The sequence below is a fragment of the Trypanosoma brucei genome, chromosome 11 (genome assembly GCF_000210295.1).
Source record: "Trypanosoma brucei gambiense DAL972 chromosome 11, complete sequence".
In the NCBI taxonomy this organism is placed as follows: Eukaryota; Euglenozoa; class Kinetoplastea; order Trypanosomatida; family Trypanosomatidae; genus Trypanosoma; species Trypanosoma brucei.
In genome coordinates this window covers 3,119,288-3,144,448 of record NC_026744.1, presented here as the reverse complement: position 1 = coordinate 3,144,448, position 25,161 = coordinate 3,119,288, and the positions used below count along the sequence as shown (strand labels likewise).

Below are 25,161 nucleotides of genomic sequence, written 5' to 3'. Positions count from 1 at the left end.
AAACACAATCCAACCGTGTGAAAGCCCACCACGTTTAAAGTAATTCGGAATGGGCATTAACGTCGTTTATGCGCGGGCGAGACCAGTGATCAGCGATTCCTCACTACAGCGGGGATGGACGACAGCAACGAAATCAACTAAAAGATTCAGATGCTTCCGTGCCATTGTGTGAAATATCAGAGTTCATTTCATTTCGTGTAGTTGAGCACTAACGCCAACCCACGGAGTTATAACTTAAGGAATATGGAAAAGAGGCAGCTACAGGTGATGTTGGCAGAAACAGCGTACACACAAGAGCACGCCCCCCTCCCCATCTTTTGCTCACTTAAGACGTGGCGCATCCACTCGTGAGAGCCACGTAGAGTTCATGTGCCGTTTTCCTCTCCGCACCGCGACTAACATCTCGGAGCAGGGAGTCCCTTAGAGCAGCAGCAACCTGGCGCGTATGGCTTTGCGGCCGCAATCGCAAAACAGACATGAATTCAGTGACACCAACGGCGTCCACTGTCTCAAATGCCTCCAGTCGCACAGCTGCGCAGTCATCGTTGAGCGCGAGAGCAATAGACCGGACAGCTCTCCCGCCGCAGGCTCGTAGCCCAAACACTGCCGCAGAACGGAATGCAGCAGAGGGATGTTGAACGGACGTTTGTGATGTGTACAATTCACCATGCTGGCCACCAAAAGCACAAAGTGAGAAGAAGAGGGCCTTCAGAATCGAACATGGCAAATCCGTTGCCTCTATCAGGGTTTTGAACACGTCAAACGTCTCGCTAGGCTCGTAGGTCAGGCAACAGGCAAGCGCTTCCTCGCCCCGTGAAACATCAACCTTGTCTGGGTTGCCACAACTCATTCGCAGAAGCCCAGCGAGGGCATAAACACATTCTAACGCAATGCTTTCTTCCCCATTGTTCAGAGTTATAAAAACCCCAAGCTGCCTGAGAACCTCTTCGCGAAGGCCCCGGACTCTGTCACATCCACCTGACGGCATGGCCAACACTTCAGCCTTCGCAAGGGCGCGTACACAAGCAATCCGCGTCGACGCGGACAGGGGCTCAGTTTCACCCACGCCGTATGAGTCAGCTTCAGCCGTTGCACCCCCCGGTTGAGTCACAACTCGATCCAGCAGAATGCGAACACCCCGTGCCCCCATGCGAGAGAGTGCCCAAGCGGCCGTCTCTGGGTTCACTCCAGCATCGTTTAAACAATCGGTAACGACTTGTATAACTGTGTCTGCTCTATTAGTCGTAACACCCAGCTCCCCCAATCCTGCGCATGCGGCATCGCGCACCCGCCAATGTGGGGAGGAAATGTTTTGCAGGAGCAACTCGCATGCTGCATCGGCTACTGCTTGCGGTGTTTTAGCATTACGAGCAAGTCGACCCAGTGCAACAAGTCCCACAACAACAACAGCCTCCTGGTTGATGTAAGCGAACCCCTTGCCGGCACACTCTTGTTGCTGCCTCAGAAACCGTTCCGTGAATTGTTCCAAAAAGTCGAGCACGGGGGCCGCCACGTGTGTCGTGGCGAAGGCAGGAAGCGACGCAAGAGAAAGCAGCGTCTGCTCCAACACAACTGTTGGAGTGAAGCGCTCAAGAAGTAGGGTTACGAGCGTCTCTTCGATCGCAAATAGGTCATCCTCACGCCCAATATAGTGCGGGTCATATGAGTACGGCAGGTGATACTCTGCCGTGTTCAAACTAGGGTCATCTTCATCTCCACGGGGTTGAAGTTCCAACCTTACCGTTTCTGGAAGCAGGCACTGCATTCGCTGATTCCACAGAAGGGTTACGACCTGCACAAAGTCCCGAAGAATAACGGACAACGGTAAGTAACTATTTGAAGTGGGTTGCGACGGAGATGAGGCAATTATCCCTTGCAGTCTGCACCGAGCTAGCTCAACGTCCATCACAACATGCGTAGGTACGTATGTTGGCTGAGTCTGAGGAGCTAACTCCTGCCTTAAGGGATCGCCGCCACAATACTTTTCAAAATTTACACAACCGGGCTTTTGATAAAAGGTAACACCACTTGCCTCGTGGTTGTTACTGTTATCGTCGTGCTCCAAGGTGGGTAAACAGTGGACAGCGGTGTATCCAACGAGAGGCCGTGCCATTGCGCTGATGCCGTAAACCACCGCCGCCCACACATCGGGGTTGCCCCTGGTACCGGCTTCCCCGCCATCGCAACCGGTGCGCGCGAGGGTACAAAGTTCGCGCATGCCCCTGTCGCCACCCACAGCCCGTATAGTCAGTGCAACAAGCTTCAAGCAGCTAACCTGCAAATGGATTAAACGCAAGAGTGTCGGTAGTGCAGACATCGCCCGTTCCCCGAGGCCAGCGAGGGCACAAAGAATGCTTGCGACAACGGGGCTGTCGTCTGCCGGTGCAGGTTGAGATTCCGGAACCTGCTGCAACAACAACTCAAGAAGAAGGGGAACGACAATGTGTTGTATGGCGTCGTCGGTGTTCATAAGCGCTGTGACGGCAAACCATGTGTGGCAGTGAGTAGTGTTTCCTCCAGCACTACTTTTCATCATCCGCAATTTCTCCTGCAGCCGCTTTGAGTTTAACGCGAGGATTTCGGTAGCGGATGTCATCAGTGACGGCTTCAATGGTACACCGTCCCCGTTAGCATCGGCGTCAACATCAGCGTTGGCGGTGGTCGCACATCTGTCTTCATGGTTCTCACTACCGTCGTGCGTCTGGGTTTCTAACGGGGGGACGTTCGGCGGCATCTTTTTTTTCTCGTCAAGGCGCTCCCGATGGGAATCTTCCTCGTCTTTTTCTTTCTTCTGTAAGCTCCGCTTATGGAATTCTTGTAAGTCGGTGTACGAACTTACTAGGGCTCCTGTCGATTTCGCTGTTGTAGGATCGATACAGCTGAATCCCTTTAAAGCCGTACAGTTCTGCCGCGGCCCAAACGACGAGCGTATATCCTCTTCTTCCCTGCGTAAAGGTGAAGACTCCATGGACTGCAGTGCGCTTCCATCATTATTATCATCGCTCATTGCACACTCGTCAGCTTTGCGAATTCCATAGCGCTGTAGAATCCTGTCAGCCACTGCAGTGACATTCCTTCCCACCTTGACTTTCTTGTCTCCCTCCGGTGAGACTGAAGCCGAGCGGGATCTCGGGGATACCGCGCATGGAGAGTGGAACCCCATCATGTTGTTGTTATTCACTTTCCCCTCCTGTACTTTGGTACGTGCGTACAAGCTCGGAGAGAGTCTTTTCTCAGCATCTTCCTGTGGTTGAATGCTACATTTGTACGGAACGTCCTCCACTGGCATCGCTTCCCCTCCCTTTGTGTTGACATCGCTTAGTTTCCTTACGGTGTCACTTACTTCCTTGCTCGCGACAGGCGCTTCACTATCCCCATTGCAACTGAATTCTCCACCGCCATCCGCAGATGCCGACAAGTGGGCTGAGCTGTCACCTTTAATTTCAGTTAGCACAGGTGAACACGCGCCACTGCTACCGCTGGCGGAACTCACCTCGCTATCAGACGGCAGTGGGCTAAGAATATTTTCCTGCCTTAGTACTTCTACTTGGTGCAACACGGCATAAGCGCGCAGCAGACACGAGTTCCTAGATAAAAGTGCCCTGCTCATTCCTTTCCTGGCTTTTTTTCGTTTTTTTCTTTCGCTTCTTCACGAACGACCTCTATACGTAAAATATATATATATATATATATATTATCTGTCTATTTTTATGTGTTGGTGTATGCGGGCGTATGTATGCCTGCAGCCCAGTTGGGTTTATGTTGCTTCGTTAGAGTTTGTTCTCTACTTCTGTTGAAACGTCTTCTTCAGTTATGGGAAGTATTCATGCAATTATTGACCTCTCGTGTTTGTGAAATTGTTTCCTTCATTTAAGGAGCGGGGGAGCAAGAGAGGCGAAGAAATAACATTGCAGTTAAGAGAGTGATTACAGAGCAAAAAAAAAAAACGGTAGTACAGCGCAGACACGACGCACGGGCTTTTGTTACTGAGACTTAAAAAATTAATAAGCATTGGATCCAACACTTGGTATGACGTGTGTTCGCATCCGATTGGATTATGTGCCGTTCATCACGGCACACAACATGTGGGGGAAGAAAGTGACAAACTATAAATAGTGTAGATGACAAGGAAAACAAGTAAATAAAAACATATAAACAAATGAAACCTCAGAGAGATCACTTTTGTGATGAATTACAGGGTCTGTGATTAAAACGAAAAAAAAAATAGGGAAGAATCAGTAAGTGCATCGCCTCCTTCGATAGAGGTACACGGGAACACGATAAGTGTGAAAACAAAAAAAGGGACAGCCATTATGGCAAGCGGACAGTCAAGCAAGAAGGCAAATTTCAAGAAGAAAAAAAAGGAAAATGGGAAAGAGATGAGTAAAAACCATTCCGTGAGAAATGTGTAGGCACAACTGGAGCTGTTGGTCCCTATGTAACAAAAGGGGTCGTCTACTGGCGTGTTGGACATTGGACCAATGATGCGCTACAGTATATGGATAGTGAAGAATATACCTAGTAATCAGTCCGTCAAACCAACAAGTAACGGACTGAGACGGCGCACCCAAGAGGCTCGGGTGCAGCCATCCGGCGGATCGAGGCTTGACATCACAGACGCATCCCTCAGTGCATTTGTGAAGTCCAAAGCACTTTGTCGAACAATAATCATATCACTCCGCACGTTCCTGACGATCAGTTGGTCCATAGAACGTACGCGGGAGCAGGCCACGTAGACGAGATGTGGGCACTCGAAAAATTTCTTACAATCCAGGACCACAGTTCCCTCAAGTGTTAGCCCCTGGACTTTGTGTACTGTGAAGCCGTAACCTAACTGCAGTGGCAGTACGAACAGTTCATGACCGTAAAAATAAGTCGATGGAGTGCCACCAATCATGACAGAAAGAGGTGGGAGCTGTACCACTTCACCACTGAGTAGACGGACAATAGGCAGTCGCTGGAATCCATTCCTCTCCAAAGACCAAGTGTGGAATGCTTTTGGTAATGTCTCATGGCGGCGGGGAAATAGATCCAAGTTGGGTGCAGCAAACGCCTCTACAATACCTACACTACCATTGGATACAGTTCGTGAGAGGTTTCTGTTAATCATTACGCGGCAGCCAAGCTTTAGTCGAAGTGGTGAGATGAGTTCGGCATTGGGATGCAAAGAAGCATCGGCAAGCATTAAAGACACACTTGGAGGAATAAAGTTGTGCGGATCCTGATTGTAAATCTGATGAAGCTTTCCCTTGAGTCGCCCAGCAGTTGCTTCTAATATAGCTCTCCAATGACTCTCTTCAGCGCCCCCTTCATTGCTAGCACCGTGTTCTTTGGACCCGCCATTCTTGCATATCAGCACATTTCTATCTTCTGAGTGGCGGAGACGAATGAGAACCGCGTTCTTCTCCCCACCAGCGGGCATCACTACAATATTATGGTCCACAATGTCCACTCCGGTAATTCTTTTGATTTCCTCAGTAAGTACTGTAATGATCTTTTCACGCTTGGGAAAGTCCTTTTTCCGTCCCCAGTCTACCAGACCGGCTGGAGTGAAATTCCCAACCAGCTGAAGGGGACCCCGCTGTGGAGCAAATATCATTTCTTCGCTTCGCAACTCGCACAGTTTCTCATCGTTCAACCTCTGTGCATCACAGCGCCTTGGGAATATGTACGTAACATTGTTTGCGTCCCCACTTACGGGACGATCCAATGCTTTGAAGGCTTTCTTGTCAAACTTGCCCACACGCAGCTGCCCTAGCAACTCGCAGAATGGATCGCCCTGCGCTTGGCGCATTGAAGTAACCAAACAGACGGGAATAAGATGTCGAAAGGCATGACTTTGATAGCACGGGCCACCAATGCTTACGTCCATCATTGCAAGCTGCAGAAAATCTCCACACGCGATCACCTGAAGCCCACCAAACGGCGACTGTTGCAATCGAGCCATTCGGGCCTCTTCCTCAAAGGTTTCAAACAGTTCTGCGTCCAGTAACGAAACCTCATCAATAATCACCACATCCACTGCACGAAATGCATTGGAGTCCCATCGTTTCCTTGTTCCCTCTTCCCCCTTGATGGGTACACCAAATGCCAGATGAAACGTGCAGCCACCTAACTGTACGGACGCGACGCCCGTCGTTGCTGTCATGGCCACTCGCAATCCCATCTCAGTAAGTTTTCTGTGAATTGCCTTTAGCAGCACCGTTTTACCTGTTCCGGCACTTCCACCAATGAACATGCTGTACCCGCGGAGAGCACACCTAATAACATTTTGCTGATCGGGTGTCATTGTCATCGTCGACAGACGAGGGTCGTGCATGGTATCCAATTTGGGTGGTAAATACGCGCTTGTGATTTCATTGTACAGACGATGGATCTCTTCCCCCACCGCATCCGCAGCATCTCTCCGGGACAGTAGTGCTGCGAGGTTTCTTCGCCACGTTACCGTTGAAGTCCGGAACGGTTGCAGTGCAGCGTCGCTTACCAGTGCAGCTTTCGTGGGATTCCAAACAAGCCGAAAGGGGTTCACAATGCTGTGTTCAAACCCAAGGGAGAAAAGTTCCTTCGCCACACGCCCCCACGCTGGCGTAAGGCGTCCTGTGAATGGATTGACAAAGGTGTCACCGCTGCGTTCACTATCGGCGAAATCACCAACGCCAGCAACCTCAATGTGCTGCAACTGACGGCCTTCCTCAAAAAATTCTTTTGTGGGTGCCATTGGCCGCACTTCAACGCACGCCTTCGCGACACGAATAGGCCCGAGACGCACTAAGCGCCGCATCTGTGCTGACAGGGCCACAAGGCGAATGGGGCCACAACCTTCTGAATAAAACAAAGTCGCACTGTCTATGTCTGACGCAAACAGCGTATCAAGTGTGTAAGCAACCATCACAAGAAAAAAACGTTCAAAGTAAAAGTGTGATACAAAGAAGACAAGAGAAGATTCAGCAGCCAGGCCGCATGCAGCAGGTGGGAGATGAATGCACAAGAGGAGGCCTTTCTTCCCTTCCCTCGTAAGTTAGCTTATCTTTTTTTGTTTTCTTCTCTTGGGGGAAGAACCGTAAAGCTTTCATTACCGACGGTTCATCGCTGAGACTAGCTGAGAATGTAAACGCGTAGAGGCTCGTGTAAGCAGACCTATCCGCGTTTGCATATTCCACAGCACACAGAGAATAATAAAAGAAGAAAAAGTGAACAGGGAGGAATCACTGTACTCTTAGTGAAACACGTACTAAATCCGTGAACGTCCCGTACAAAAAAAAAAAGGTGCGAAAGCACTGCATCGGTGCTTACGCGGGCTTGCTATCGCCCGCAAGAGCAACCTCCAACTCCTGGGCGAGGCGAAAATTCTGCTCACCGTACTTCTGCCGCATTGCTTGAAGGCCCTCCATATTCAGCACGCCTGGTTTGACAAGGCACACACAGCTTGCCTCCGTGCCGTACACAGACATGTTCGGGAAGGCGACGCAAAGTCGGTCGTAGCCCTCGGGCGTACAACCCGCCAATTCATCTAGCAGTGTAGAAAGCGCCACACCCGCCGGCTTCACTTCGCGTAGCCACACAAACCATGCGCCATGAGTTTCAGTAAGAGTTGAACCATCAGAGGACGCTCCACACTCGTTCTTTGTTCGTTTCTTTTCATCGCTGCTGTCTGTGCTCCCCTGCAGCTTAAGGAAGGGTCGGAAAATACGCATGGTCAATAAGTCGTTGAATTCGATGCAAAACACTATGTGTGTACTGAGAGAGCAGCAAACCTCCTTTGAACTGTGATGTACTGCAAAGCGGCGAATCCAATTCACATCCGCAGCGCTAAAGTCATTCATGCTCGCCATATCCACCACATCTTCCACCGTGATCGTATCATCCTCATCGTTATCCTTATCGATTTCTTCGGGTTGCTGCACCTCTTGCGGAAGCGCTTCGTCGGCTTTCTCGAACTCTTCGCGGTTATGCTTCCGCTGAGCACTTCTCATTCCCGTGCTATTTTCTACCTCCACAAGTTTCCAAATGGTCTGCGCAGTGCACTTCGCACAATACCCATTGCAATCCCATTTCTGTATATCATAATCCACACGAGACCGAGTCTGGCACCGAAGACACATCTCATCGTAGACCGCCTTCGACTTCTCCCCAACGGAAGAGTCCTTCGCGCGCGCCTCGTAATCCGCTCCGCCGGTAATTCGCGCGCGGGGGGGCGAAGCACATAATCCCGTGGGATCCTCAACATCGGCATTTGTTGCGGGCTGTGCGTCTCGCTCTCCGCCGCTACGGAGGATTCCCTCAACTGATTCACCGGTTTCGAAAGCGAGTAGCTCGTCTTGAGTATACCCAACATTCACTGCTCTTCGATACTCGTCTGTTGCACGCACCAAGCGGTGCACCATTGCGGCAGTCGTTTCATCACCGAAGGCGCCCATCGACCCAGCTGGGGCCTCAGGGTTCTGCTTTACGCGACGAAGGTGAAATTTAGACTCTTTCGTTCCAGGGTCCCGCTTTATTGCTTCAATGTTGGCTGGAGCAGCATCAGGCATTCTATAGTGCAGCGCATCTTTCTTCAGCACAAGATGTCGTGTCGCCCCCGTGCCACGGGAATGGTGACTGAGATTATATTTCTCCGCAAGATTGTGAAGCTCCCTACGGTCGTTCGCGCACAGTTCAGGGGGAAGCTCCAACGTCGTTTTAGTCGGATCCGCAACGAACACCTCGATCTTCTTACACCATGTTTCAAAGAAGTGGGCGCGATTGTCTTTTGCTTCCGACGGGCGAGCATGGCGACATAACGAGGTATCCGCAGCATCATATATCTGTAAAACGCCGACATTCGCCGAAGGATCATGTTCGGATGATGATTGTACTGTTGACGCCGTTGGAGTCGGAACACGACGGGCCATTGCCTGTCTTGCCTTATTCAAGGCCTCCATCATTTCTTCTCGTGAACCTGTTGCCGCCATTTAGAATGGAATCTGAGCCGTGTGCGGCAGAGAATTCACCTTTTCTCCCTCTCTTCGTGTCTCCTGCAAGTAAGGAGCAAAGAAATATATATCCCACTATTCGTCTACCCCAAGTATGGTAATGGCGAGTTCTCTTCCCTCTCCCTTCCTTTTGTTAGGCACCATTAAAAATTTGGCGGAAAGCATAAAGAACAACAACAACAACAAAAAAGAAATCAACAACAGTAGCATTTCCAATGGCCACTTGGCATCTTGGAGGTAAAAAAAGTGGGGGAACGCAAGTTAAAATAAGTTAGCCACACCTATTGGCGGGTGGCAGCACTGCAGTAGCGAACTAATACCTCGCCCTGGATTCAGGAAGTCAATGTCCGCCACCGCTCGTGCAATCGTGCAGATAATGCTATTCATTTGCCTCCCCACTTCAAATCCCCGCTGCGCTCAACAGCAACGATCCCAAGACACGTAAGGGAAGTCGCTGCCGTGGTGATTAATAAATGGAATGAATTCGATAGTTAAAAACGACATGAAAGGAGTAGAACCGTTGAACAAACCTACTCGGTGGATCAACGACGATGTTTCGAATCTTTCGCCGGTTCGACAAACGTCATGCTATGAATATTCGAAACTCGAAAACAATAAAATAAAATAAATAATAGTAATGACAAGAAGCGGCCACTATAAGCTTGTTTCCAGCAACGTAAACAACTACATAAACAGAAACACGGGTGCCTCTCTTTCTTCCTTTTCACCAACTAGAAACAGAACCAGAGTTCACCTGAACTTTGTTGGAGCATTCGTTCGCCCCCACAGCCCTCCTGATTGATGCGAAGTTAGTCCAATAACGATAAAACAGCAACCTTTCCTTCCTTGCCACCCCATAGAAAAATAATTAGTGGGGTAAGCACATCAAAACTAAAGTAGGTGAGTACGTGTCTTCCACGTAACATTCCCCTCCCTGACAGAGTTTTTTTTTTCGTGAATTCAACGTCAAATTATCACAGTAACAACAACAACGCAAGTACACAGCTTACGTGTCTCCTTTCCTGCACATGAACAAAGAAACTTCAATCCGTCGTCCTGTTAAGCATTCGAAATGTTGCGAAGGAAAAAAGCTCGAGTTATCACCTAAGATCCCATGTCGACTCGCAACTTTTCATGACACTGGCGCCGTTCTGCATAATCTGAAAGTGCGCATCCGCGTACGGTACCAAGTACTGAAAGACATACTGACAAACATCCACCTTACAACGATAGAAGCCGTCTACATCTTTCCCAGAGTCAATAAGTTTTTGTGCCACTGTGGCCATACGTAACCAATTGTACGCCAACACCATGTAACCCGCGTACATGATTACATCCTCCGACACAGCGCCGACGCTATCGGGCTCTTGCATGGCTAACATCTTCACCTTGGCAATACCCAACCGCCACTGTTTTTGGAGTAGCCACAGACGCCGGGCACACTGACCGATGGTACCCCTCGAAAAAAGATATGGCCGCACCAGCGCACGAACATTACTGCCAAAGCTTGCGACCTCCTCCGTGTGCAGAGGCAATATGTGCCGATTGAGGAATTCAACTGAATTGGACGTCATAGCACCACTGTGCTGCGCAGCAGCGCGGGCGTCGCGCAAAATCTGCTCCATATCATTGCCCTTCACAACACCTTGCGGACTCCACATCCACAGGCAACGGGAGATGGCCTGAAAATTCCATGTGGTTAGGCACGTATTGGCTATAGTGGAGTAAAAGTTAATTTTGTTCCCCATCCCCTCACGCGCGGTGGCATCCGTCGTGTTGTGGTAAATGTCAAGAAGTCGTGAAACATCTAACGAAAGCGCCCTACCTCCCTCGGCCACGGCTTTGGCAAAGAGTATACTCAAACGCATGTTCGCGTCGGGTATTAATACGGTGCTGGTACCTTCTGCACATGTGCTACTCTCCGACGTGCACTGTGAGTTGCACCCACGAGTTCGTGAAAGGGCATTTTGAAAAGCAAGTTCAGCGTGGCAGACACCCTGCACTGCAGCTGCAACGGCCGCCGTGTTCGTGGTAGTTACCGTCCGCTTCACACCCGAATTGAACTCCCCAACAAAGTAGCCGGTCGAATTGTCGAACCCCATTCGACAGATGGAGCTACCCTTCATGCCCATGGTGGCCTCTAATCCAAGGCATTTTACATTCCTTTCAGTTTCCAGCGATCCATCCGACTTTGGTACGTGGCGCGGAACCAGGAACAGCGACAAGTCGGTGCCTGTCGCCTGTGAGGAAGGTAATCGTGCCAGCACAACATAAAGCACATTTGCTGTGAGGTTATGGTCCCCGGCCAAGATAAAATTCCTCGTCCCCGTCAAGTTGTATGTCCCATCTTGTGCCCGCTCTGCCGTAACCACTCCTTCAGCCGCTCCGCTTTGCCCCTCGGTGAGGCTCAATGAACCGCTCCATTCCCCAGAAACTAGCCGCCTGAGAAACATTTCATGTTTCTTCGCGCTTACACATGTCATCAGCGCCTCAGCTGCTCCTATGCTTTGGGTGGCATACGTTAAAAGTGGTGGATTTGCTGTTTCCATGACCTCTCGCGTGATACTACCAACTGAGTATGGCAACGCTTTGCCGCCAAACTCCAGTGGTTGGCTAATACCGATCCATCCCTTACTGCACAGTGTCTTATAAGCGGCCTCGAAACCTTTTGGTGTACCAACTTGGCTATTCTGCAGCCACTGACATCCCTCAACGTCACTAGAAGAGTATAGCGGCAGAAGTGACGTTGTGGCGAGGGTTCCAGCTTCAGCAAGAAGGTTGGTAAGAAATTCCCTCTTGACGTTGGTGTACCCAAGTTTTTCATAGTGCGCATACATGTTAAACACGTCTTCCACGAGGAAGCTAAGGTCCTTGAAGCATGGTTGATACTGCAGACTACGGCGGGAAAGGCTACGACGAAACATGGCTTAGTGTTTGTTACGCTCCCTCCACACCTTCCTCCCTCTTTAATCCTTTGAATGCCTCCAAGACTTCCTCCCTATCTGAAAACCAGCCTCTCCCAATGCCTTCTGTTATTTACCTCCACTTTGATAAACACTGAAAGCCAATCGTGGTTTTGTGCGAGCCTTCTGTTCTTTTTCCCGAACTCTGTAAGATTCCACCGCACGCTGCGGTTGCGAGAAGGGTGGATTTCCTGCGCTCGCTCAGGGCTTTCAAAAACGAAAACTAGTATTATATATATATATGTTCTTTATTAAATATTGGTTTGGTCCGGTAAAGAAAAAGAGCCCAATAGGTTGATATGTCATCTAACAAACTAAAAGGGTATTCCGAAACGGCACTGACGGCAGAACTACCGAAAGGAAGATGGACACAGGAGGGGGAAAGGGGGAAACGTGTCTTCATTACGCTTTAATCTCGCGCCAACGGCTAACAACCACTTCAAACATTAGCGGAAAGCAGCGTGCTGGGTACCACGCCACTGCTCTTTCCTTCTTTCCGTAGTTCGAACCATCAGGATATCTTTGAACCCAGAGAAAGAAAAAAAACAAAATGTTGTGGCACATCTTACTCAGCTTGCTACCACCTTTCTCTTCCTTCTCACCTATGCAATCCCCCCACCCAACGTAACAATAAAAAAGCAAAATGAGGGAAGAGAAAACGGATAAAAGGAAAAGAAAGGGGGGAAGAGAGAAGAGAAGAGAAGGAAGGAAGGAAGGAAACGAATAACCAAAAATTAAGGCTACCAACTTGCCCTCTCGCGCTTCGTATCTTTTTATACCCACCCCTCGCATCACCATAGTCGAACTGTATCGCTATTTGTTTCCTTACAGTATTTTTTTCTCATTTTTTCCCCTTTCTTTCCGTTTTAAACGCTTTATTTTTCTCTTTTCCTCCCTCCTCCGTTTCTTTTCTTTAGCGCCGCCCCCTCCTTCTCATCTTACCTTATCTTCCTTGCACCTTCCTTTGTTCCTTTTCTTCCTCACGTGGAACACACAAGTACAGTTGTACCTATATGTGTATAATGTACGCGCGAATCACATTACGTTAGTGTTAGTCGCCCTATCTACCTCCTCTCTTGCCATTACCCATTCTTTTTGTTGCCTTTTTTCCTTTTGTTTCGTTACTTTAGTTACTATTGCCGTTAGTATTAGTTATTACTCATTATTCATACATTTCCCTCGCCACCCCTTAACTCGATCTCGTTCAAGAAAATAAACTAAAGAGCGGTGAAACGTGTTGCGAACAGCAGGGATTAGAGAAAAGAAAAAAGGGGGGGCGGCTCTGCCTCCGCCTCCGTCCCCCTCCCCTCCTATTCGCCTCACATATCTGAATTTTGCTTAGCGTGGTTATGCACAAATGAAAGAAAGCGACATATTGCGCGACCTTCATTGTGCTGACGCATCGCACCCCAAACGCCGTCAACACCACACACTACTCCTTTCATAATTTTTTTTTCATTCCTTCCTCTCTGTTACCTCTTTTCTCTTGCTGACAACAAAAAGATCCATTCACTATTATCTTTATTAGTTTGCTTTACGCTCCCTCGGTAGGCCAAAAGCGACACCCAACGTACCACACCGAAAGAACCACCGGAATCAATCAAAAGCCCTAATAGACACGCAGAGCGGAACACAAAACGGGAACGGGGCACTATGAAAATAATAATAAAACAAACAAAAAGAAACGAAACGCGGGGTAACAAGGAGTAGCCAAAACTAAGAGTTGATGTACTTGGTAGCGTGGATTCCCAGCCGGCACGCGCACCACACATCATCGTTCCCATTCCCATTAATTACGCCCACAATACTCCTCCCCCCTTTCCTCTCTTATGACATCAATGGGCACAATCACAATCCCAACGATTACAAGTAAACCTGAGGAAGAACCTCATCACCTCCCATCCACCACCCGCCTCCCTCTTTCCCCCACAGTCAAATACCCACAGCTACAAACCAGAAAGTTTCACTTCACCTCTCCTACCACCCAACCCTCCTTAAGGGCAACGAAGTGTATCAACTGAAAAGGAGAAAATAAAATGAAGGAAAAGGATGAGGAGCGGTAGGAAAGGTTAAAGAAATTATGACAGTGACTCCTATGTTCCCTCCCCTACACCTCTGTGTTCACATCTTTGCCTACCACAAGAACTACACACACACACACACACACACACACACACACACACACACACACACACACACACACACACACACACACACACACACACACACACACACACACACACACACAGACAGACAGACAGACACACGCGCACGCACGCACGCACACAAGGATAGGAAACATGTATAAATAAATAAACATTCATAATATCAAACACACATCACACCGAATTGAAACCTTGGCTTACACCCACCCTTCCTCGTTCCCTCTTCATGTGTGCGAAAACTGGAGAGCCCGTTGGTCGCTTTGGTAACGGCTATGCACTAAAAAAAAAAAAAGAAATAACTGTGCTGCAGCCTAACAACCTCGCGATAAGCTTACGTGCTCGTTGGTGGTCGTAGTGGTGGCGGTGATGGAATTCCGCATTGGCGATACTGCGATGCATTCACGTGAGAAGGAAAAGAGGTCAGGAACCGAAAACAAAACAACAACAGTAACGGTAACAATAATAACAGTAACAAAAACAATAGTGAAATGTCTGTTTACTAACGCCGAAAACATCCCTTTTATTGTCTTCCTTATATATATATATATATATATATATATATGTACATAAATATATAAAGCAACATAATGAGCCACTGGTCACAAAGACACATGGGCTACAAACAGAGGAGCTGATAAGTAAAACACCACATGGTGATGGAAAAAAAAAACCTTACCCGTAAAAGGAAAAGCGAAGTGCATGCGGGCGACCACGACCTATTTTCAATTTTTCTCTTGTTATGGGGTCGTGACCTTTTCCCGATTGCAATACCGCCCGAGCGCTTCAGTGAACACATGCAACACATTTTCTCCGGTTTCGTTTGCTCACTGCGTCGGACACTCCAAACAATGGTGCTACAGCTTTTATAGGAGAAAACAAACAAGTGGTTGGAGACAACACGCCTCAAATGCACTAGCGGACTCGAGTTTAAAGGGCAAGAAAGGCACCGTTACACTCCCCTCCCCACTTTTTTCCCTTGGTGTGTGAAGGAAAGTCCCATCCATCACCTTCCACTCTACTTCCTCCCATCCTTAACATCTATATATATATATATATATATATATATTATATGTGTGTCATTTCCCCACCATCGGTGAGAATCGCATCTTGTCTGTGTGTTCCACCTAATGTCTCCCCTCCCATCCACATAACATGGCATACGCCCACCATACATGCACACACACACACACACACAAAAGAAAAACATGTTCTGTTTACGGTACGTGTACGCAAGCAGCGATTACTAAAGCGTGAAGTCGGGTGTTATCCTCGACGGTTTTCCTTTCATCCTTCCGGCCAGACTACCGGGGGCACCAACCTGCGTCCTTTGATGCGAGAAATATTCTAGCTTTTGCAGTGGCTTGGGCCCAATAACCTTTTCTAATAAAGTCCTCAGACTACGGGCTAAGGACCTGAGCTTCAACTCATCTGAGCTGGCTGTCCAAATCTGCAGCGTTGTGGGTTTGTTCTGTCGCACCTTGAGCATCACGCCGTTGAGGTTCGTTGTACTCTCCGCCAACGATTCCCCACTGCATGCCATGAGCATCGCCATGAAAGCATCATCCATTGTCTGCTTGTTATTCAAGCCCGGCTTGTCTCTGTCAAATATTACGAAGGTGATTGTTCCACCATTCTTGTTACGGGTGTGCTCCCAGTTCGGCCTAATGTCCCGACGGAACCAGTGATATGTGAAGGCGGGCAGCAACGTGGATGGAGGGGGCAGATGCCTCCACAGGCGCCAGAAGCACTCAACATCCCCAACAAGGTGGACGAGAACCGGGTGATACGCTAACGGAGCTCCAAACGGTGTTGGATGCTCGTCGGCATAGAGGGCCCACACTGTATTAAACCGCACAGGCTCGGCAGGGGCCGGCTTGTCTAGCACCTCTACCTGAAACAAACTGGGAAGCATCGATCCGCTAAAGTCGTTCTCCACTATCTCACCTACGGTGAAGTTCTGCGTTGATGGTGCGCCGCTGGCATCAACAGAGCCACCATTGGCGGCAACAGCATCTTCCTCCGGGGGCGAGGCTATAGCCACAGCCTTTTCACCTACCTCTACCACTTCCTTTTCCTGAGGCTGAAGTGACGCTGGTGTCGTGTCCTTAAACTCTGTTGAAGGGCCCCGCTGAGCCTCAGGAGTGGCTGGGAACTTGGACGAAATCTTTGGGTTAGTAGGCGTATAGGGTGTGGCGCTAAGTGACAGCGGTTTTGCGCCCGCTTGCTGCACTGAATCACTCTTCCACACAGAAAGCGGAGGCACTGGCTCCACAGACTCCCACGCTTGTGGGACACCGCCTGGTGGGCCGGCAACATATGGAAGTACTTGCCCAACGAGCCCAAACCCTTGGGAGCCCTTAGGCTGGAATGGCTCTGCACTCGCGCGAAGTGTTGTCTGTGACGACGGCGCCACCTGCTGCTGTTGCTGCTGTGGTGGTGGTGGTGGCGGTGGTTGTTGACGTTCCCCGCGGACCGGAATCTGCCGGGAGCCACCGCCGTTTCCACGCCGACCACCGGATCCTGGTGTGCGGTTCCCCTTCGGTACAAATTCCTCCGCTTCTGGATTCATATAACCTCGCTGCCTGTTTGCTACTCTCCCTTATGTCGGAGGTTTACCAACTGTTACCTTCTCCCTGAAAACTAGAGAACAAAGAAATGACAAAAAATAAGGGTGAAATTACAAGGGCACAACAACTCCGTTGTGAAGCACCACACCACTTTTGGATAGAAACGTATGCTGGCTCCGACGATGAAACTATTTGGACCTAACTGTGCGTGAGGTAAAGCTTCCGGGTGTATGGAAACGAGCCGCCCCCACAACACTCACGCGTAAAACATAATTTTTTCATACCAAACCTACGAAAACACCAATGTGACACGGCACCCCACCGTCCCTCACCTCTCCAATTGCCTCTTTCCCTTGTCAGCCTTTGGGACGCACATCACGGGTCCCAGCGTCCCCCTTGTTCATTTACACTCCCTTATCGTTGTGGTCGGCAGCTTCCTTCTGTTAACTTTATGTTCTCGAGTACCCAAAAGAGCAATGGCTTTCCCTCCTCGCCACCTCTGTCCGACTTGTTGGGTAGAAAGATACGTGTATTGCTGGTCACCGGTCTTACGGTGTGAAAAGCTAGGGTGCTGACAACCGAAATGAGGACACAGCTAGAAGAGCGGAAAAAAAAAAATGGAAAAGAAACTAACAAGGGTGTAGGGACTAACAGGTGCAGTGCACTGCATTGTGTAGTAGATGCTGTTCAGTAGAGGAATCAGTTCTTTGCGGCCCAAGCACCAACAACGTGATTCTTAAATCGCATGCCCAAGCCTTTACACGGTTCTTATTTTCCTCCTTTGTCTCCACAGGGGTCGTCCAGCTCGGAATGGCTTGCCTCGGTTTCAGATGTCCATCACAACTCCATCAATAACAACTGGCTCGTCCCGAGGGCGGCTTACACGCCTAAATGCACGCTGCAACTTCAGTATGTCCTTCCTTACCTCCTCGCCAAACGCCAAGGGTTCCATTTCACCGGAGTTTACTTGATGGAGCAGTGGACGCGCACGCTCCAGGAACTGATCTCCGTCACCACGCAGGGCTTCGTCAAGTTCATCGCTTTCGCAGCAGCGAACCAACTGCTCGACAACGGCAACAACCAGCGCTGCGTCTAGCTCCTCATCCTCCTCCTCGTCATCTTCATCTTCCTCATCATAACCGTATTCATCTTCCTCTTCTTCCCGCCCCTCATCCGCATCTTCACCGCCCAGCTCACAGCGCTCATCACAGTCAAGATAATCATGGAGTTCCCTGTCTTCGGCACAACGCTCACGCATCCCTTCAGAACCACACATTTGTTGCAATTCAGTTTCGTCAACTGTGAGCGTGTAACCATCTACCGCCACGGCTCGGACAAGTCCATCATCATCAAACAGTGGCTGAGGCCTCCTTTCCACCCCGGTAGCGCACGCATTTAATTCGTCTTTTTCCTCCTCGCGGAAACGTTTGTGTGAATTCGAGAGGGTCCCAACCTCCTCCGCACGCAAATAATTCCGCAGCCCTGCCGCAGTTTCCCACAAGGCTGGTGCATCGACAACTTTCACACGGGGGCGCGTCGGCACCTCCGCAACCCCCTCAACATCCTCCACGAAATCGGGGTTCTCCTTTTCTTCCTTTTGCTTCAACGCATCCGCTTCCTGGCGCATGACCATGAGATCCTCCGCTGGTGGCCTCAGGCATGCCTCTTCCTCCACCTCAACGGCAATTGAACCACTGCACCCGTTACCATTATGGAGAACCCCACAAACTTCCCCCATCATAGGCGTCCCGATTGCTGTGGATGCCACAGTTCCCTTATCATCGTCTTCGTCATCGCTGCTGTAGAGGAATACAAGTTTTGTGCGGCGCGCTGGCAATGCTGCTACATCCGTGCCAAAATCCATCAGTAGAGAGAGAGAGAGAGAGCAAACAAAAGATTGAACGAGTTTCCTCTTGGTTAGAGCAGCCGTCGCACTCGCCTTCACTGTTTGCCAGCGCTAGCACCCCCGCGTATGTGCAGAGGGCTGATGGACAACTAGATGAACTAAAGGAGGTGTGAGAGAAGGAGCAGCCGCTGTAAAGCTACCTGCAGAGTACAAAAAAAAAAAGAAGTTTCCCTTCTTCCGTCCTTTCCATGGTAGCCATACACACACTCAGCGCGCGAGAATGTGGTGGAGGTAGAAGTTATCGTAAAAAAAAAAATAATAAATGTGGGCTGACGTGTGTTAGTGCGTGGCCTCGTCGAGGATGATAAGAAGCAGGGGAAAAGGAATTGCACCACAGGGAAAACTCGCGTGTGCATCCGGTGCTTACAGTAAAAGTACGAAAAGCAAACACAATAGCACGCACACAAAAAAGTAAAGAACACAAAATAATAGTAATAAGAAATACCAAACAGTGTCCACGAACCACATGACCGCGACAATGGAAGGTGTCATGTAACGTTGCTGCGGTTCAGTGGGGCAGTGAGGGGCATTAGCGCAGCCACTATTGTGGAGGTCATAGTTTAAAAGTCCCGCAGTGTAACATTCATCACATGGTTCGCTTATTTCTTATTGTTGAGTATTCTTAATAGAACAGAGAGAGGAAACAGTTTTCCCTCCACTGCGTACTTGATTGTACGAGCTTTTGGTTTTAGTTGTGCTTGAACTGTTGGATACACGTGCTTCAAACATCACAACGCCCGTTAAATACTTTCCTTGTTCCTCCTCATCAACAACCTGATAAAAATGTTTAAAAAACGGCTGGTCATTTACCCCCCCCCCGATCCGCGAACAAAAGATCCCCTCGCCCCCAAGAAATAAATCTTTCATTTTCCCCTTAATACTTCTTTCCTCCTGATAAAACAAATAATATGAATAACAAATACGATAAGAAAAAAACATGCTATGGACAAAATAGGATAGCCAGCCACTATATCAATATATATATATATATATATATATTCGAATTCGTTCCTCCCTTCCTCTCCCCGTCATTCTTCATTTAATTCTATATTTCATCCTCCGCTTCACTTGTTACCTCTGTTATCGTAACCTTAACACAATGTGCAAAGTAAACAGTACAACACACACTCCAACGTGTGCAGAGCCTGAGCTTTGAAGGTAACAAAAATTAAAAAAAATAAAGAATTACATACAAATGAAAAATAAAACGCACTGCCACAGAGTTCCTAAATTTAAGTGGATTTCTTTTAGACCCCTTCCCCTTCCGTGGTCTAGTCTACTACTGTTTGAGGGGCCGACAACCTCAAAAACCAAACGCACGCACACACAAAAAAATAAATAATAATAAATAAACGATTATATAATACCTGATATTTAAATAAATAACAATTTACGTGTTTATCGTGAGGAGGGCGCTTTTTAACGCTTCCACCATCCACAACCCACGGCAATGTCCGTCCTTCTCCCCCACTCCCCCCGTGCCTATGACCCCTGTACAACTGCACATCACTGATAAATATTCATGCCATCATATCTCGGCAAAACATTGAACATTTAACAATGATGTCAGAGAAAAAAAAAGGAAAAAAATACAAACACGGCATACCGGCCACCGCAGTGCATAGCGACCTGTATAACATTTAGACAGCCATCTTTTGTTTAAACATCACCGGGTACATTTCAACCATGATAATGCCGAGCATCACCCCCGAGAATAAGAGAGCGATACAGAGGGACGCAACAACGCCACCTGTGAGAATCGCTTCATCCGCATAAAGAGATGTGCACATACCACTCACCACGTCGTAAATGTGGCCATCCGGGCATGCCAGGCGTGGACACAGCCTCCGGTAACGCTCACACTGTGGTGATGTGGGCGGACCCACTACACTACACTGTAAATTATCTGCCGTACTGGTGTCTAAATGACAAATGGCACCGCCAGCACCTGTACCCTTGCTGCTGTCCACGAAGCGCACAAAGTCATCGAAGGGGCAAATGAAGCCATCCTTTGACTTTACCCCACTCGAATCCCCCGCAGCATTGACACATCGAAACGGGAAGTCAGCGGCTGACGGCATGGCAGCGGGCTCCGTTTTCACAACAGCGTGGCGTAGGCGTACAAAGTACACTTCCGTAGTGTCGTCACGGAGAAGGTCAATAAGAAAGGTTTCAGCAACTGGCACTAGGTCCGTTGGTTGGTACCCAACAGTAGTACGGATTGGAGTGTTGTGAACATACTGCATTACTTTGTGAGTGTTGTAATTGACATCATCCTTTTGCAACATCTTGCGACGCATTCCCAAAAGAAGTTCCTGTGCCAATGGTTGTCCAAGGCTCCCACGGGCTTTCGCCAGTTCATCCTCAGTAGAGTAACCGTAAAGCGTATGGGAGCGAACAGTTGCAACAGCATCCAGTCGTCCCACATTTTCCATCACCGTTGGCGCACCACTACCACCATCCTTCATTGCAGAGTACATAGTTGCGAGTTGCTGCAGACGGTGGCAGCACCAAACACGGTTGTCGGCTGACGAACACGCTTCGCTTAACCCAACCTCCCTCCCCATCGTACCAATAACACTGCTGTCGGGGAACTGCTCGTCTACAGCTTCTTCCATTGTCTTATTGAAATGCTGCGCTTTTGCCTCGTTCCCGAGGACAAACGAAGGGAGAGCATTAACATTGAGTAGCGTATCATCGGCGGGAGGTGCTGAAATCACTGCAGGTGTGATATTACCCTGCTCCTCGGCGTATATACCCTTCAGTAAAGCTGTTGCAGCCTGCACCAGTGCGGGATCAGCAAAGGAATGAGTGTACACAGCGGTCGAATCATATGTGGAGCCCAACCATGCTTTGGCCCCTTCTGTTTCATCATCATTTTTGTAAAGTTTCTCAATGTAGGCACCCATGTCGATAAGCTGTTGCACGCCATGATTTGCGATGGCGGCACAACTGCTCCCGCTGTCGGGGCTGCATAGTTTTTCGCGATCGGGTGTTCCGACGGGCGGCGGGGTGATTCCACCACGATGAACCACCTGGACAAGCTCCAGCACGTACGAGCAATTTGCGCCCGTAGCAGCGAGGAGTACGAAGATAGCCCACCACACAAGTGAGAGTGGACGCATCATCGATATAATGCCGGGGTTTAGAATTCAGCTGATCAGTTTAATTCCTTTTGTATGAACTTTGTGTTTATCAACTCTTTTAAATGTTTGTGTCCTTGACGTAGTTAATAGTCTTACAGCAATACACATTCGAGGGAATGGGAAGGAGAAAGAAGAAAAAATATGTATGTATGCGCGTGTGGAGCTTTTAGTGATCGGTGAAAAGGGCATTTGGAAAGAGTGGGGTTGCGCTTAAACGCAGAGAGGGATCACTAGTCGTTTTCATTTGATCAGACTTGTGGTCGAGTCACTTTCACATCGGCAGAAGATGCTGCTCAACACCTCTTTGACTGCCGCCAGTTACGCATCAGCTTGCTGTAACAGATGCTCCACCATGGCAATTATTCGGATATCACCATCGGGGGTAAGGTTATGTGTCCATACAATCCTGGTGTCTATGAATAACGTAAAATACCTCATTACATCGTCTAGAGCCATACTGCTCTTCCTCATTCGTCGCTTAAACTGCGGTTGCTCAGCAAAAACATAGCACCCTTCTCCTACCAGCAACAAGATGACGGACGCTCGTGCTGTGCGAATCAGATCAACATCCCCGTTTGAAAGGGGGGGGATGCGGGAATGTTAGTGAAGAATCGTCGTCACGAAGGCCCAAGCTTCCGTCCTCCTTTACGTATTCATGGCAAACGAGTTCATTATATCTAATCCTCTTTTCAGTTATGTTGTAAGGTATAACTGTGTTTCACGACATATCTGAAAACTAATGACTCACCTGCCAATAGCCAGAGGCTGGAATACGCCGCATTCCTGTGTAAACCGTAGAAACCACCGCAGAAACCTTTCTTTTAACCTTTGTACTTAGGAAGTGGCAGCACGAACGTTGAAGGAACGAACGTCACATGAATCCTTAACGACAAATAGAACCGCAGAGCCAAGAAAAGACAAAGGAAGAGGTCGGATGCTAACACAATTTTAGTGAAACTGGCTAGTGGGGAAACCAAGTCACGTTCACACTTACCTTCGTCATCTCCTGCAGCGTGATCAGCAGCTTTGGAGAGAAAAGGAAGGGCAATCTTACGAGTAAACAAGGAAGCGCATGTTCTCACATGTTCATTCGTGCAGACATTTGTGTCAGCACAACAAAAATGAAATAAATAATGGGGAAAAAGTATTAATTAAGAAATAAAACAAACATTGCCGGGTTGCCCAACGATACCTCTCAAGTGCTACACTGGTGTTGTTTCATTTCAAGGGACTGCGCGGCTCTGCTTCTGTATATTCACTGCATCTCAGTGCCCCGCTGGTCAATTAAAACGCACAAACACGCACACCAATGTGAAATCAAGCCGGGCATCGGTAATAAAAACAAAATAAATCGAACACCACTGTGAAGCAGCAGTTACTGCACGAGCGCAGATATAAGTTTGGTTAGATTTCATATCAGCAACCCTCCTTACACTTTACTCGCCGTCCCGTTTATTTTTATTTTGTCCGAGACTCACCTACCCTTCATATTTCCTATCCCATCGTTGGGGGAAAAATACCAGAAAAAAAATACAAAATCAATTATCATAAAATATACGTTCGCTGAAGGAAACTGCCTACCGCCTAACTCCTTACCGAGGGATTCAAAGATGCTACACTTCCTAGGTATGTGCACCGCCCTGTAAATTTCCTATTCTCCTCCTCTTAAACCTCAATGCCTGAATATGCCACAATTTGAATTCGATAAGCCAATTTCCTCCACTATACGGCTGTCGTGGAAAGGGAGTGGTTTACAGGGCATTATCATCATTCTAAACTGACCTTGGTGGAGCGCTACCACATCTTTTCTACTGAACTGAGTAACCGCCTCAATTATTCACGGATCGTCTTATTCCCCTTTGTTGACTCTTAAGAAAAAAAAACCCATAATACCTTTGAGAACCCTCTGCCTCCCTTTCATAACTGTGGTCGCTGCTTACCTTACGGTGGGATCTTTCGGCGATACACCAAGACACAAAAGTGGGCACCAGTGCAAGATGCCAATTGACAAGATGACACCAATAAACAGCATAGAAACGATTAAACCAATCGCACCATCACTTCTCATGGCATCAACCTTCACAAACCGCAAGCTGCACATACCACTCACCACGTCGTAAATGTGGCCATCCGGGCATGCCAGGCGTGGACACAGCCTCCGGTAACGCTCACACTGTGGTGATGTGGGCGGACCCACTACACTACACTGTAAATTATCTGCCGTACTGGTGTCTAAATGACAAATGGCACCGCCAGCACCTGTACCCTTGCTGCTGTCCACGAAGCGCACAAAGTCATCGAAGGGGCAAATGAAGCCATCCTTTGACTTTACCCCACTCGAATCCCCCGCAGCATTGACACATCGAAACGGGAAGTCAGCGGCTGACGGCATGGCAGCGGGCTCCGTTTTCACAACAGCGTGGCGTAGGCGTACAAAGTACACTTCCGTAGTGTCGTCACGGAGAAGGTCAATAAGAAAGGTTTCAGCAACTGGCACTAGGTCCGTTGGTTGGTACCCAACAGTAGTACGGATTGGAGTGTTGTGAACATACTGCATTACTTTGTGAGTGTTGTAATTGACATCATCCTTTTGCAACATCTTGCGACGCATTCCCAAAAGAAGTTCCTGTGCCAATGGTTGTCCAAGGCTCCCACGGGCTTTCGCCAGTTCATCCTCAGTAGAGTAACCGTAAAGCGTATGGGAGCGAACAGTTGCAACAGCATCCAGTCGTCCCACATTTTCCATCACCGTTGGCGCACCACTACCACCATCCTTCATTGCAGAGTACATAGTTGCGAGTTGCTGCAGACGGTGGCAGCACCAAACACGGTTGTCGGCTGACGAACACGCTTCGCTTAACCCAACCTCCCTCCCCATCGTACCAATAACACTGCTGTCGGGGAACTGCTCGTCTACAGCTTCTTCCATTGTCTTATTGAAATGCTGCGCTTTTGCCTCGTTCCCGAGGACAAACGAAGGGAGAGCATTAACATTGAGTAGCGTATCATCGGCGGGAGGTGCTGAAATCACTGCAGGTGTGATATTACCCTGCTCCTCGGCGTATATACCCTTCAGTAAAGCTGTTGCAGCCTGCACCAGTGCGGGATCAGCAAAGGAATGAGTGTACACAGCGGTCGAATCATATGTGGAGCCCAACCATGCTTTGGCCCCTTCTGTTTCATCATCATTTTTGTAAAGTTTCTCAATGTAGGCACCCATGTCGATAAGCTGTTGCACGCCATGATTTGCGATGGCGGCACAACTGCTCCCGCTGTCGGGGCTGCATAGTTTTTCGCGATCGGGTGTTCCGACGGGCGGCGGGGTGATTCCACCACGATGAACCACCTGGACAAGCTCCAGCACGTACGAGCAATTTGCGCCCGTAGCAGCGAGGAGTACGAAGATAGCCCACCACACAAGTGAGAGTGGACGCATCATCGA

At 48.8% G+C, this 25,161-nt stretch overlaps 11 protein-coding genes across 11 annotated transcripts; all 11 read right to left on the bottom strand.

Annotated features, from left to right (window-relative positions):
• Positions 1-325: 325 nt before the first annotated feature.
• Positions 326-3,610, bottom strand: TbgDal_XI13270 (hypothetical protein, conserved; the record flags this gene model as incomplete). Its single annotated transcript, XM_011782170.1, has 1 exon — positions 326-3,610. One exon carries the CDS (start codon positions 3,608-3,610, stop codon positions 326-328), a length of 3,285 nt encoding a protein of 1,094 aa, XP_011780472.1.
• Positions 3,611-4,525: 915 nt separating this feature from the next.
• Positions 4,526-6,889, bottom strand: TbgDal_XI13260 (DNA repair and recombination helicase protein PIF1, putative; the record flags this gene model as incomplete). Its single annotated transcript, XM_011782169.1, has 1 exon — positions 4,526-6,889. The coding sequence occupies one exon, from the start codon at positions 6,887-6,889 to the stop codon at positions 4,526-4,528; it is 2,364 nt and encodes a 787-aa protein (XP_011780471.1).
• A 400-nt stretch (positions 6,890-7,289) lies between these two features.
• On the bottom strand, positions 7,290-8,951 carry TbgDal_XI13250 (hypothetical protein, conserved; the record flags this gene model as incomplete). Its single annotated transcript, XM_011782168.1, has 1 exon — positions 7,290-8,951. The coding sequence occupies one exon, from the start codon at positions 8,949-8,951 to the stop codon at positions 7,290-7,292; it is 1,662 nt and encodes a 553-aa protein (XP_011780470.1).
• A 1,121-nt stretch (positions 8,952-10,072) lies between these two features.
• On the bottom strand, positions 10,073-11,896 carry TbgDal_XI13240 (acyl-CoA dehydrogenase, putative; the record flags this gene model as incomplete). Its single annotated transcript, XM_011782167.1, has 1 exon — positions 10,073-11,896. One exon carries the CDS (start codon positions 11,894-11,896, stop codon positions 10,073-10,075), a length of 1,824 nt encoding a protein of 607 aa, XP_011780469.1.
• Positions 11,897-12,337: 441 nt separating this feature from the next.
• Positions 12,338-12,733, bottom strand: TbgDal_XI13230 (hypothetical protein, unlikely; the record flags this gene model as incomplete). The annotated part of the gene is made up of 1 exon (XM_011782166.1): positions 12,338-12,733. The coding sequence occupies one exon, from the start codon at positions 12,731-12,733 to the stop codon at positions 12,338-12,340; it is 396 nt and encodes a 131-aa protein (XP_011780468.1).
• A 674-nt stretch (positions 12,734-13,407) lies between these two features.
• On the bottom strand, positions 13,408-13,725 carry TbgDal_XI13220 (hypothetical protein, unlikely; the record flags this gene model as incomplete). The annotated part of the gene is made up of 1 exon (XM_011782165.1): positions 13,408-13,725. The coding sequence occupies one exon, from the start codon at positions 13,723-13,725 to the stop codon at positions 13,408-13,410; it is 318 nt and encodes a 105-aa protein (XP_011780467.1).
• Positions 13,726-15,343: 1,618 nt separating this feature from the next.
• TbgDal_XI13210 (eukaryotic translation initiation factor 4e,putative) lies at positions 15,344-16,669 on the bottom strand (the record flags this gene model as incomplete). Its single annotated transcript, XM_011782164.1, has 1 exon — positions 15,344-16,669. The coding sequence occupies one exon, from the start codon at positions 16,667-16,669 to the stop codon at positions 15,344-15,346; it is 1,326 nt and encodes a 441-aa protein (XP_011780466.1).
• An 824-nt stretch (positions 16,670-17,493) lies between these two features.
• TbgDal_XI13200 (hypothetical protein, conserved) lies at positions 17,494-18,531 on the bottom strand (the record flags this gene model as incomplete). Its single annotated transcript, XM_011782163.1, has 1 exon — positions 17,494-18,531. One exon carries the CDS (start codon positions 18,529-18,531, stop codon positions 17,494-17,496), a length of 1,038 nt encoding a protein of 345 aa, XP_011780465.1.
• A 648-nt stretch (positions 18,532-19,179) lies between these two features.
• TbgDal_XI13190 (hypothetical protein, unlikely) lies at positions 19,180-19,512 on the bottom strand (the record flags this gene model as incomplete). The annotated part of the gene is made up of 1 exon (XM_011782162.1): positions 19,180-19,512. One exon carries the CDS (start codon positions 19,510-19,512, stop codon positions 19,180-19,182), a length of 333 nt encoding a protein of 110 aa, XP_011780464.1.
• A 701-nt stretch (positions 19,513-20,213) lies between these two features.
• TbgDal_XI13180 (membrane-bound acid phosphatase, putative) lies at positions 20,214-21,701 on the bottom strand (the record flags this gene model as incomplete). The annotated part of the gene is made up of 1 exon (XM_011782161.1): positions 20,214-21,701. One exon carries the CDS (start codon positions 21,699-21,701, stop codon positions 20,214-20,216), a length of 1,488 nt encoding a protein of 495 aa, XP_011780463.1.
• A 1,954-nt stretch (positions 21,702-23,655) lies between these two features.
• On the bottom strand, positions 23,656-25,158 carry TbgDal_XI13170 (membrane-bound acid phosphatase, putative; the record flags this gene model as incomplete). Its single annotated transcript, XM_011782160.1, has 1 exon — positions 23,656-25,158. One exon carries the CDS (start codon positions 25,156-25,158, stop codon positions 23,656-23,658), a length of 1,503 nt encoding a protein of 500 aa, XP_011780462.1.
• Positions 25,159-25,161: the final 3 nt, after the last annotated feature.